The sequence below is a fragment of the Lutjanus erythropterus genome, chromosome 10 (genome assembly GCF_056507025.1).
Source record: "Lutjanus erythropterus isolate fLutEry1 chromosome 10, fLutEry1.hap2, whole genome shotgun sequence".
Taxonomy (NCBI): Eukaryota; Metazoa; Chordata; class Actinopteri; order Lutjaniformes; family Lutjanidae; genus Lutjanus; species Lutjanus erythropterus.
This window is the reverse complement of record NC_139326.1, coordinates 9,565,941-9,579,966: the sequence shown is the minus strand read 5'-3', so window position 1 is coordinate 9,579,966 and position 14,026 is coordinate 9,565,941. Positions and strand designations below refer to the sequence as shown.

The 14,026-nt window shown below is 41.1% G+C and overlaps 1 protein-coding gene across 1 annotated transcript in view; it reads right to left on the bottom strand.

Moving 5' to 3' along the window:
* arb2a (ARB2 cotranscriptional regulator A) overlaps nt 1-14,026 on the bottom strand; it is a 239,966-nt gene that overhangs the window by 207,479 nt on the left and 18,461 nt on the right. The window contains exons 5-6 of the mRNA XM_084728154.1: nt 7,807-7,872; nt 5,377-5,568 (exon numbers count right to left, since the gene is read on the bottom strand). Coding sequence (XP_084584280.1) covers nt 5,377-5,568; nt 7,807-7,872 — 258 coding nt within the window. The remainder of the gene's footprint in view (nt 1-5,376; nt 5,569-7,806; nt 7,873-14,026) is intronic.

Below are 14,026 nucleotides of genomic sequence, written 5' to 3'. Positions count from 1 at the left end.
GTCTCTCCTCTGCCAGTCCCACCCCATTTGCAGTCACTCCCTCGCCCTCCTCTCATTTCTCTCTTCCTGCTTCAATCCTCTCTGTACCCCCTCTCCTCCTTTCCTCTTCTGTCCTCTTCCAACCAATCATAACCCTTCTCCCTTTCTGCACCCCTCTACCTACCCACTTTCCATCTCAGATTCCTCTTTTCCACCTCTTTCCCCCCACTCTCTGGTTGTTGCTGGAGCATCCTCCTCTCACCTGTCATTTTAGCGCTAGGCTATGGGAATAGCACCACTTCCACACATGCACATAAAGGCAACATGCATGAGGCCTGCACACACAACACGCAGATTTCCCTTAGCCCAGTGTCACTGTACACACTGCAGCATAGTCTCAGCCCAATGTGATGCATTTGTGTGTGCAAATGTCTGTGTGTCCATATTTTAGACTTATCTTCAACATATACGTTTTGCCAGCTTATTAACGTGTCATCATCATATAGCAGCATGACAAATATTGTGATATATCTGTAGACGGGAGCATGGTATATATGGGAAGCAGAGACAGGCGATGGGGTGTAAATGGTGTGTAAGAGACAGGCTGCCCTGAGATTCACCCGGTGATTGTGCGTGTGCATGTGTGTGTTTGTGTGTGTTTGCATGTGTGTTGTGTGAAGGGCCTGATTAACTTGCACAATCAGCTATTTTTTCCATCGGAAGAGAGGAAAGACTGACTCAAAGTTCAGAAACAGGGCTAAGAATCTCAGAGTGGTGCTCTGACACAGGTATGTGCATGTCCACACACACACACACACACACACACACACACACACACACACACACACACACACACACACACACACACACACACACACAGAGATACACACACTACAGTAGTACTGAGTCAAAGTAACTGTTTTATCTGTGTGTGTGCATGTGTGTATGTGTGTGTGTGTGTGTGTGCTTGTGAGTGTTGCAAAGCCACAAGCTCCCCCCATATTTGCCAAATGCACTCCATTTGACCCTTTGCTGCAGGCTTTGAATTTCCAATCAACTTCCCATGAGTAACTTCACATGAGCTGCACTCCAGGCGATAGATTCTTGCCACAAAACACTTTTCGAAAATGGAGACTAATCTAAACATAATAAAACGTACAGTGAAAATGTCAACATTTGACCCAACACTGCACTTAACGAAATTTGCAAATCAAAAATATCGAGTAATTGCCATGGTACCAGGGTTGTCAAATACCTAATATAGCCAAAATAACTGTGTCTACAGAAATACGGATATGTTAGTGTATATTATTGAATATATGTCAGCTCATCCCTTTAATTTTCATTGTTTTATAGTGTTGACTGGTCATGTGGTGTACCATTTGATCATACTGTAATTCTAAGAATCTACTAACATAGCATACTGAATAACTATAATGAGTATTGCTGATGAGTGTCACTAGTTTCAATGTCGTCCTGGTAATAGCAATTATTAGCTCATTGCTTTCTGATTGAATAGGAGCTAACCATCGTAATCAGCTGATGGCACATTTGGTTTAGAGGAAAAGCAGCCACTCTTGCCCACCAATGCCATACACTTATTAAAACACACTTATGAATATTACGTTTCAACCCTGTCATAATCTGTAAATAAATCTTAAACACTGGACCTGTCATTGGTTATCTCATCCCTCTCTACTTTAAGGGGAGCTAATCATCAAAATAAGCTGATGTTTTTGTGTTGGGTTGAGAGGAAAACCAACAAACTCTTGCCTGCCAATGCCACATTGTACTTGCTTGGGGTTTTTTACGCTAGCATCGTGCTCGTCTTCAAGGTGGTCCCTTCACAAACTTGCTTGATCACAGGGATCAGAAGTACCGCCAGACTACAGAGTAGCATGAGACTCAATTTGTCCTCTGCACTCCGTCAAAAATGAGTTTATTTTTAGGACTAATTATTCGTCAATTATTTATTCATCCATTTATATAATTTTTGTTTTGTGATTGCACTGTCTGTATTTGCTGTGTCACAGAGCTGTCATGTCAGAGAGCTGTCATCTCTCTGAGCTGTCATTCATTTGTGACTTATTGATCCAACATGTTTCGTTGCTTATTTGCTGCATGCATGTAAAAAAGCTATAAAATATATACATATATATATATATATATATATATATTTGCCAAACTAACAGCTGCTCTGACTCATTAACTTAACTTCTTTCTTCAGTACAGTAGCTGTAACTGTATATGCACAAATACTGTACATCCACACAAATTTCATGGTATGACATAATAAACCACAAGCATGCCTGTAATAGATGGAGACAGCATGAATTGGCTGTAAATGTGCATGCCTGTCTTTGCAGTGCACACACAGAGTACAAGGCCTGTGTGTGGTAAATGCCTGGATGATGATTTGTCAGGGTGTAAGAACACGATTTCTTGTTTACTATGATGAATGAGCAACACTCGCACTGCACACACCGTGTTCTCTATATCGAAGCTGTCACTTTGGCTTTCTGCAGCACAACCCTGCCTTCTCTGACTGTAATACCAGCCAGGGTGACTGTAATTCAAAGTCTCAGGGTAGCCAAATCATCCGTTAGCGCACACATGGATACACACACACGAAAACCCAAACCTCTTCTGTTGTTGCACACAGCAGGAGAGGGCTTTACACAGCAGTGAAAGTCTTTATGGCATTCAGATGGACCGAACGAGGGAACAAGGGGGAGAGGGAGAGCGGGATCTCCCCTAAGTCAATTTGAACAGCAGGCCGATGAAATTACACAGGTAGTCGTGGCCAGGCTGACAAATGAACACAGAGATGGGGATGAAAATAATAAGACAGGCAGAGCCACCTTTTGCTTGCTGACACACAAATGTGTGTGATCATACAGTAGGGAAAGTAATCTATATCTTACATTAGATTATCTCTCCTCTCTCTCAGCTCAGTCACCCATGAATACACAAGTGCATGGGATTCATACATCATACAAATGCTTAAATGTTTTCTTGTATAATAATGATCATATGTAGGTATATGCTTCATTTCACTAACAAGACAATATAAGCCTCAATTCTGGGTTGAGGACTGTACAGTAATAGTATCATTCAAGTGTATGAGACCATGTTTGCACCTGTGAATGAATGTCTGCTTCGCCTCTGTGATTATAAGATGCTGTGGAGAGCAGAAATTGTTCAGCATCATATCATTTCTCAAATGACCCCAGGACAAAGTTTCCTTTCCACTCCACGCTCGTGTAAATTGTACAGTGAAGTCGGGTTGTTGCAGTACATCCAGAGTCTACCCTATGAAAGCACACAACAAATTACCCACAATCACATTCAAACCTCCAGTCAAATACAGGAAAACAAAATACCACAACACTCTGCCTCTGAGTGTGCCACAACGCCTTGTGCAGCCCCAAATATTCAAGCCTGCCCTTCAAAATAAACACTTGTCACACCAATATCCCATCAGCCTAACCACTGTGGTAGTGGTGGCACCAGCGGCCACATGATGAGCACACTGCAATGACTTCTTCAGTCCACAAAACTCTACATGCCAAGGATGTGTCACAGTTGTGCAAAGAAAATGCTGCGACGAAAAGGAAAAAAGAAAATATATACTCAACAAAAATACAATCGCAACACTTCTGGTTTTCCTCCCATTTTTTATTAGTTGAAGAAACAAAATATATCTAAAAATCTGACATATTTCTCTGAAATTTTGTTCTTCAATTTCTTAAAATCCTTTGCCAAGATAAACCATCCACCTGACAGGTGTGGTATAAAGAGATGCTGATTAAACATCATGATTATTGCACAAATGTGTTTTTTATCTTTAAAAAAAAAGTCATTGAACTATGGTTATTTCACACAGGGCTGCAGATACTAATCGTTTTCCCCAGAAGGGCGGATTCATGATGTGCCCTGCTCTGCCTCTGATGAGCTAATTCTTACAATAACACTATTACTTACACATGCATCAACTATCTGTGTTCTGATATGCATCATGGTTTCAAAGGAAAAGCATATTACTAAGACAAACTTCTGTGCAGAGAATTCAGTGGTAATGATAACGGATCAAACTTGTTTTACTTTGTATGGGTTCTTTTTGTGGTTAGAGTACCCGCAAAGTTAAATGAAAGTAAAATAAAATACAATAAATCCTTGTTACACTAATTATATAATCGTATACTTGTTATGTGTTATTTGGATGTCACCTAAGAATCACATAAAACCTTTCATGATGACTACTGCAGTTTCCCCTGGGTCAAACTACAGATTGACAAGACTACTAACCAATCATTCCTCATGTCTAAACCTAACCAACCCAACCAATGACTGCTAGCCAATCACAGACAGACTGGGGTGGGTCACTTAAAATTAATTTAATAACTAATCGCTGTCAACGCTTCACTGAGCTGGACAATCAGTATTTTGACTTAAAACGTAAACTGGTTAGGCCATGAAGTTATTTCATCACTGTAGTCACATGCAGGTAAGATTATCGCTGCTAGCGTATTTTTGCATCATTGTGGGTCAAAGAAAATACTTCTCATTTTTCTGCCAACTTAAATGAATTACAGTCCGTAACATTAGTTTTTCTGTCATTCTGATAAGCTGAAGAGAAAGTACAAAACAGCTGAGTAACACCGTTTGATGACATATGCGAAGTTAACAGCAGCGATGCAGACATATTGTTAACACGGGGGTGATGAAGAAACTTCTAGAAAATCTATTTAAAGTGACGTCTACAGACAAAAACATGCTTCACATGTTGATAATCCTCATATATTGTAATAGGTTGCTGACAGAAAGTAAACGGGGTGATGCTGCTGCAGCTGCAGGGGTACAGAGCAGTCACTGCTTCACTTCCAGCATCCGTGCAGAGCAGTTGTCCTGCTATAAGTCATGTCCAGTCTGTAAAGCTTAAAAAGAGTCAAACTGTTGCATCTCTGTCTAAAATACTCCCACACTTTAGATGATCACAGAGAGTCTTTTTCTCTGCAGCCTGCTCTCTGAGTGAATCCATGCTCTGACTGGATGTAGCAGTTCATAGCCACGCGTCGACGCACTATATGCAAATTGACATATTTTTGTAATCAATGATGTCGATTAGTCAACAAATCGCCCCAGCCCCACCTTTTTTTTTAACAACATAGGTGCAAAAACAAAAGTATTGCATTTATATTTCTGTTGAATGTAAATGTTAAGTATTTGGAACTGGCTAGACAATAAATCCATTTCTATCATCTTATGTGCAGAGTTCTCAGTGCACTCAGCCCACCCGTCTCTTTCAGTAAAACATGAAAACAGTACATCTTGGATCAAAGATCAGAAAATCAGGTCATCATCCAACGGAATAACTTCTTTTGTTGTGCCGCCTACCGCCATAGCTCTAGTGATGAAGGGGATCTGTGTCCCTGAGTCCAGGTCCTGGTTGATGATGAGTCTACGGGCCCACTGGCCGGCCCGCACCACGCCGCTGCCCTGGATCAGCACCAGCAGCTTGGACGGGTTGGACAAGGCATCTGGGCTCAGGTAGATGAAAGTGGTGGGTTCATCTTCTGTAGCATCTACCTAAAAATGCCGGAAAACACAAGTTACCACTGATGCACATTGCTATTGGAGTAGAACTCCCCCAAAAGTGTGCACTTTCCCGGTGATGTTCATTTATTTTTTGAACTGTTGAACTGACAGGAAAGTTGAGGTGAGGACAGGAGAGGGGGAGAGGGAGTGTGGGAATGACATGCAGCAAAGGGTGGCAGGCAGGGCTCGAACCCACATGACTCACAGCCTCACTTTTTGACATTTAACTTCAGCAAAATACAACCTGAACTATAAGATAAATAAAAACAGAATGCATTAATTTGCAAATACTTTTCTACTTATACTCTTTTGAATACAGTACAAATACAAGATATTTAATGTTCAAACTGATACGCTTAATTGTTTTTTGTAAATATACACTCAGTCTTTCTCTGGATTCTCTGAACTACTAATAACGAATTGGAGGAGGTGAAATTGCTGAATCATTTGCAGTTGTGTTCTGAGAAACATTCTTAAACTGCTGGACTATTTGTTCACACTGTTTTTCACAAAGTGAAAGTCTTTGGAAGCTGCCCCCGTCATACCCAGATACTGTCACCAGTTACCAGTGAACCTGTTGACCTGTAAAGTGATCCAAACAAGTCTTTTATTTCTCCTATTCTATTTTTTTTTTTGGAACATGTTGAAGGCATTAAATTCAGAATGAGTAAATATTCATACAAAATAATAAAGTTGATCAGCTTAAGCATTAAACATCTTGTTTTTGTACTTTGTTTGCATGCTTGAATATAAGTAAAAAAGGATTTGCAAATCATGGCATTCTGTTTTTGTTTACAATTTAGACAATGTCTCAACTATTTTGGAATCAGGGTTGTAAATCTCTGCCCTTTTCATGCAAACACTAGCAAATGCAAAAGATGGTCAAACTGTAGTAATTGGAGTTCTGGTTTCTGCTGCTTCAAAAACTGCCTAATAATGAGTATGGCTAGAAATATTCTTGTCACATGCATGAGTTTAAGGAATAACAGCCTTCCTCTCAGTGGCCTTGGTAAGCTTATATGCATCAGTACACTGATCATCAATAATCATGATCAGAAAACAGCCTTTATGTGATTAAAACTGAGTCAGAAAGTAATACAGACAGAAAGAGAGGCTAAGTAAAGGCTAGGGAATGTTTGTGTGTGTGCATGTGCTCTGTCCACATCCCATGCGTCTTTGCATCCCTCCCAAGTATGCCTGGAAGAATCTCTAAGGAGACAAACACTGTCCATAAAAGCCATGGGTGGCAGCTGCAAGAACTTAATCCAAGCAGACAAAGAGAGCCGAGTGGGGGAGAAAATCTTACCCTTTATTCTCTTGTGCTCCCTCATTCCCTCTCCCTATACTTGGCTGTGGTTAATCTTCTTAAAATCTGCGGTCACAAGTTCAATGCCACGCAGGTGGATGGACCCACCACTAACACACAAATACACACACATGCACACACACACACACACGCCATATACACGCAGGCGGGTGGGCAGCAGAAAAGCAGAACAGAGCAATTTTCCAGAGGAATAATGAGATAAATAGGCCAGGCAGATAAACCAGTAAAAGTGTATGGGGGCTAATGAAAGGCGCTGAGTCCCTGGCTAGGTGATTTATGGACACTGTTAGCGCAGGAGCTAACTCTGCCGTGCTTCTAAACACCGGCGCTGCCTAACATCCCTATAAACGCAGCCTGAAAAATGATCACAACTTTTATAAACAGAAAAAGAGCAAGAACGGAGGGGTAAAGGGGGGCAAAAAGAGACAAACATGCTTCCGACAACAAATAAAAGGGATCAAGTGAGTGCTCTGAGCCTGGATGAGCTGGGCAAAGAATAACTCCGTGATGGCAGAGTAGAAAGTCCCCTTCAGCGCAAATGAATGCAAAACAGATTAAGCATCAGCATGCTGCGCCTCTGCGCCTTTGAAATGACACGTCACAATACAGTTAATTTGTTGAGGAGACACTTTTGCACAAAGGATGTGGGCAGAGGAGGGGGTAAAAGAAAGAGAGAGGGAGTAAGAGAGAAACTGAAAGAGAAAGACAAAGACTGGTGGAGAATGAGGAGAGCTGACTCCTCACAATCCCCCTTTTCTTTATTTTTTTAAACAGGACACTCAATATCATAATCACACTCTGAAGCCTGAGCATTTACGTCAATTTTCATATTTAATACTCCCTTTAATCTTCAAGGGCATAAATCAAAGAGGAAAATGCTTCTTTTCACTCGGGGTACTTACTGGCAGGATTGCTTTAGTCATGTTGCACTTTTTCTCCAACAGCTCATAAACATACTGAGTGATGATCTGGAAAGAAAAAAAGACACGGAACACACACACAGTCAAACATTACATTGATAATACAGACTAATGCAATGAATATTTATACACTGCCGTTGATACAAATCCATCCAACAAAAGCTAAACTAAACTCTGTGTGTCTGTGTGAACAAGTAATAGCAACCACTGTCATGCTTGCAAACAGAATAAAAAATACTATTCAAAACCCTCGTTTGCCCTCTGGTGTGTGTGTGCGTGTGTGTGTGTACACAAGCTACTTGAAAGGGTCTGAATCGTACTGTGTGCGGTGTGTGTGTGTGAATCACAGTGCAGTTAGAGTGTTGAGGTTGTAAGTGCCAGGAGAGGAAATCTCCTGTACAAGCGAAGGGCTGATGTAAGTTATGTTTATCCCCGCAGCCACAGCACTAAAGAACCTTGTATACCGAATCATTCCAACCCCAGGCCAAGCCTTTCATGGTTCAGTGACATTAACAACTTTCTTTTCCATTTTCCTTATTTTTTCTTTCCCTCTTTTCTTCTCCCCACGTCCTGCTTAGCTGAGAACAGAGAGGAGCGCTTTGTGGAACAGATTTCGATTTTTGATCAGTTGTGAGAGAAAGACAGAGGAGCGGTGATAACAGATGACAGGGCACACACACACGACCGCTGGCAGCGAGCTGTGTGTTGGAGCTGTTGTTTCTGTGATGATGTTTCCCAAACACGTGCAGCGACAGACTCCCTGTCCCGTACGTGTCACGACAATGCAATGACGGGTGGACAGGCCATAGGGAGAGCTGAGTAACACGCTGTCCAGCTCTGCTGTGAAGTCTCACTCTTGAAAGCATCAGCCTGAACTAAAATCAGGAAACCAAAGGCCGGCAGAGGCACCACAGCTACAGAGTAAGACTGACCAGCTGACTGACCCCAAACAGAAACAAGGATCAATCAGAGACTGTCATGTCTCACAGCACAGAGCAGCATGGCTCAGATCTCATTAATGTGGGGAAAGGGGAAAAACAGGAAACAGACATTTACACATTAAATGTAACAGCAATGGTTCATTAGAAACATCTGCACAAAAAAATATTTTGCAATATTGGTTGCAATTGCACTCCGTGTCACACAACACCCTTACACTGTAGACATGTCGCATGAAGAGGATTTGATTTAATGCCACCAACTGCAAAGCAGAGCAAGAGAGACGGGTAAAGACAAGAGACAGGCCAGGGAAAATGACAGAAACTGTCCAAAGGTTGGGATAATTTTAAGTGGAAACAAAACTCTGTCCAGTCAGTGTCTATTGTAAAACCAAACCACAATAGGATGATTTCAATGCTTCGGTGTCTCAACAGGAAGCATCCAGTCTATGTATCCAGTCTACAGTGCAGACCCAATAAAAGGTAGAAGCAACATTAGCATTTAACATAAATGAATGTGATTGATTGTTTAGTTTATTTCACAGAAGTCCAAATACAGTAGAAAAAACAAATACCAGCAGATATAACATACATATCATATATCACATATAACAACAAGATGAAACCAGTCCTTCAACGTCCATGACAGGAGTAAACACACTTCGTGGCACATCAAAATACAACAATTCACTTACACTGAAAAGAGTGATTCTGTATATTTCCAAGTGTATTTTTTAAACCTAGTGAGAATATATATTAAAGTCCAGGAAGGAAACCAATTAGTTGTTCATTCTAAAAGGCCCGTCTTATTTTCTACTTTTACTATTGCTCTTTAATAAAGCAAAGGTATATTCTAATTAGATTACTCAATTAATGGAATAATCAGTAGAATACTTGATTAATAAAATAATAGCTGGAGCCCTAGTACAAACTACAGACATTCACAAGCCAGTGTGTTTCTGAAGCCAATCTACAGTAAACTGGCCCAGAGTAAACTACAGTATGTACTGTAGAACAGAGGTGTAGTACTACAGCTACATGACAAAGCTGAATTTCAAAAAAAACAACCAGCTATTTCTAAAAGCAAGGAAGCTAGACTCAGTCAAACTAACATGACAACATTTCTCAAAGTTCCTTACAGAAGTAAGAAAATCTCTGCTCTCACTGCTGAGCATGACTAGAACAAAAATACGATGGATTAGTACCAAAAAGTTAAAAAAAAAAAAGAAACTGATGGCATTCTTTTGGGCAACGATCTGCTTAGCTTTTGTACTTTTTGGCACAGACTAAACAAAACGTTTTCTTTAGACTTCGTTCTGAAATGTCAACCTTGGGACAATGAAATGATGCATATCCCTAAATTACATGTTCCAAACTCTAAACTCTTTATAAATGGCATGAATTGGCTTTCTTACAAAGAAAAGAAAGCACAACAAAAGGCCAAACACAACTTAAGAGTACTCAAAAGAGAAGGGCTTTTGCTTATAAGTCAAATGTGAATACTCATGATAATCATAATATTGCCATGCTCTTTTATGCCTAAAAGAAACTCAATGCTAACTTCATTTACTGCTTAAAAACAACATGCAAGAATAACATTACCTTGCAGACACATATTAGCCTTATGACAGCCAATCAAAGGCCAGCAGACGGACCAAATGAGATGATCGATTCTACCATTTGACCCTGCAAAGGGGGGGAAAAAAGCTAGAGGAGCTAAAACAACCCCACCTCGCCCCTACCCACCAAACCTCCAACAGCTAATTCACTAAAATGTCAGCCGGTCTGATGAAGACTAAAATGATTCCGGGCCTCAGTATGCTAGTGTTTAATGACATCAATAAGCCTCACAGGAAATTTCATTTGCACTACGTTATTTGTTCAGTGCCTCAGGTGGCTCAAGAACCATCTGATATAGAATAAGGAGAGAGACTGATGGGGAACACGAGAAGAGAGAAAAGGTGGAAAGAATGCTAGAGTTTTACTTTGTGAATGAATTCTCACTGATAAAAGGATACCAATCATAAATAAAAATCTAATATCCAGGCTTGTATATAGGCTGAAGTCATCTGTATGCTTAAATACATGATGTAAACTACAGCCAGATGACATTTTCAGTAAACAAGATCAAAAGTTGAAAAAGGGACAGTCCAAGCAACCCACTGTGTAGGAATCAGATTTTTTTTTTAACTCACAAACTTGTCCTGATGCACACACCAACGTGCACACATGCACTGCCAACCTCCTTCTGTGTGGGCCTCAGAGGACTATGTCTCAGCAGCTGATCAGTACAATAAGAAAAGCCTCTTTGTCACCTAATTACCAATGTGTTATTAGTGCTTTAATGAAATGCCTGCAGGAAGCAACGCTGAGTGCCTGCATTGTCGGCATCCGACGATAGGAGAAGCATGAGGAGTGGATTTGGCAAATAATATTAAGACGCACAAAGAGAAGGGAAAGGAAGGGAAGGGAGGGGAGTGACAGAGAGAAACAGAGAGAGAAAGAAGGAGAGAGAGATAAAAGCAGCCTAAATCAATCCAGATCAATAGGTTTCATGACCATAAACATACTTACAATGTCCCTCTTATCTGCAACAAATGTAATATCATTCAGGTTGACAACATATGGGTCTGACATTATCTGAAATGTCAATGTGAGCTTAGATTCTCCCTGTCCATCATAAAAAGTGAGGGGGTAGAAGTCCCAGACTGCACAATTTGACATCCAAAGACAGAGCAATGACCATGAGTGCCAGTTCATGAAACATTTGCTGCCTCTATAAACCATTCAATGCATGCATGCATCATATTTTAATCATCTGCAATCCATTTCAATACTTTCAATAGCCTACATGTAATACACAACTAAGCTACTGCATCAAACTGTGACCCTCTAACAAGCACCTCGCAAGTGTCACAGGAATTACCTTCTGTCATAAATGCTAATGCTGTTAGCTATAGCCACAGATTTTGGTGTATCCCTCAGCAGTTTAATGTGTAAGTGAGATGGAAAAGCTTACAAAAATGTGGATAAATATATTTTTTCAGTGCCTTTTCACTGGGCACCAACCTTCAATTATGTGCATACTGCTGAAAAGTTAGTGCTTCAGGTCGTGTTTACACTTACGAGATGCATCTGAGACGTGACACACACAGAGCTGGTGCAGACAGCTGCACAGGTTGAAATGAGAGCATTGCAGTTGCTTGAAATGTGCGAGTGACAAACGCGTCTGACTCGCTTGTGGTTGAGACGAAGAGTTGCTTTCTTGGACCTCGGAGACAGATAAAGTGATCCTCCACTTCTGCAAACAGGCGATTTGGTGCTCAAGGAATTTAATGTTAAATGCCATGGTAACCAAGTTCATGGGTTTTCCCGTGCAGCCCTCAATCATATGCTGGCTCCCTAAATTCGCACTCAGTTGTCAAAACTTAAAAAAAAAAAACCTGGTGTATAGTATGAAACACTAGAGGGCTTTAATTTTAAACAAGGGCTTTTAATTTGAAACAGATACAGGAAGTGGCAGCCTCTGTGATCCACACAAGAGGCATCGCTGTAAAGTTATCACATAAGTGTCATGACACTTCTTGCATTAAGCATTACCTTCCGAGGACGTAATTCAGGACTTTTCACACCTATTTATTTCGAAGGTGCAACGACCAATTGGCAAACTCCAACACTTGACCAATCAATGGTGTAAGTTCATCACTCACTCAGCCAGTCAGTCACAGACTTTCTTGTTTATAGTGTTGGCCCCCAGCTTTGCTGCGCTCCAGCCAAAAACAGCCAAAGAGGATAAAAGTGGAGTTTCAATTGTCTGCTCAGACAGCAGGATGATGATGTATCCTCGAACAACGGCAAGCTTTCTCCATGGCCGTGAGAGCGATCGTGGGAGAGTCTGAAATAGACCTTCTGTGGCTGAGGTCACCTCTGTGTCTGTGGTTTGTTTGTGTAGAGGAAGCATTGTGGCGATGAAGCAAGAAGAGAGGGATCAGGGAGGAAGGAAGGGACTTAGAGGAGGGCTCAGTGGGAGGAAAGAAGGAAGAGAAGAAGGGTGAGATGGAGAAGTAATCCCCAGGAGCCAGAAGTTTGTGCCAGCTCCCACTGCAGTGAACAGCTGAGAGGAGAGGGAGCGATGGAAGGAGAGATGGACGGGGAGAGAAAACAGAACAGAACGGCCTCGATAAGAGACCTTTTAGTGGGTGGGCTGTGACATCAACTCCTCTCAAACCCCTGGTCCTCCCCCATAACAATCTCTTCATCACTTTCAATCACACACCAAGCCAAGGTCTTAATGAAGACCACTGGTGGCTGCAAGTCGATATGTTTTTGAACTTCTCACTACAGAGAGGGACCTCCCACATTATGTGTGCACATGTATCAGTTAATGTGTGTGTGCACACGTGTGTGTTTTTGCACTGATTACAACAGTCATGCCTGGTTTGGCTGACCGCACGTAAGGCGATAAGGAGATGATCCTTCCTGTGCACGCACAAAACAAACATGAGGAGGGAGAGAATCAGAACAGAAAGAGGAGGATAGACAGAGAGATGGGAAAGATGAGGTGATGAAAAAGAGGAGGAGAGGGACAGAGAGGAGGGCAAATATGAAAAGAAAAGAAGGCTAGGTAAAGGTTGAGATGGTCAGCGGCAATGGAGACTGAGGTAATTACATGGGAGGAAGAGAATGCAATGATCTGAAACCAGCCCTCAGAGACGAACATGAAACATGACCTGATGTTTATCAGGGTCATTGTAAGTTTCATGGAGATAGATTTAAGACCAATTTCATGCCAGTTGTAGTGAAATACAATCAGTTTCATGGATGAAAATCAACTTTAAATGTTATTTACATACATTATTAAAAGTAATTGAAAATGCAGCCACCCCACAAACTTGTTTGAACAATTTTAAGTCAACAAAAGTCATAGTTACAGGACTTGTTTTAAAGACTTGTAAGGCTTTTAGTTCACAGCAACATTAGGTAACTATCCTACCTGAAAATAACAGCTTCAGAATACACTACACTGACTTGTGGTGATGCTTCTCTAATTCTCACTCTGAATATTTACTGTCTTATGTTCAGTCTGAGCTGTAAAGGACTCATGTAAAGTGACTGCAGTTGAAAAACTGACATTTCCGATTTTGCCGCTTCGTAATAAAAGCTTCTAAATAACAAAATAGTGGGGACCTTCATTGTGAAGAATTTATAGGAAATAGTGTTTATCCAATGATCTACAGCAGCTCGAGTCAAGGTAAACTCAACTT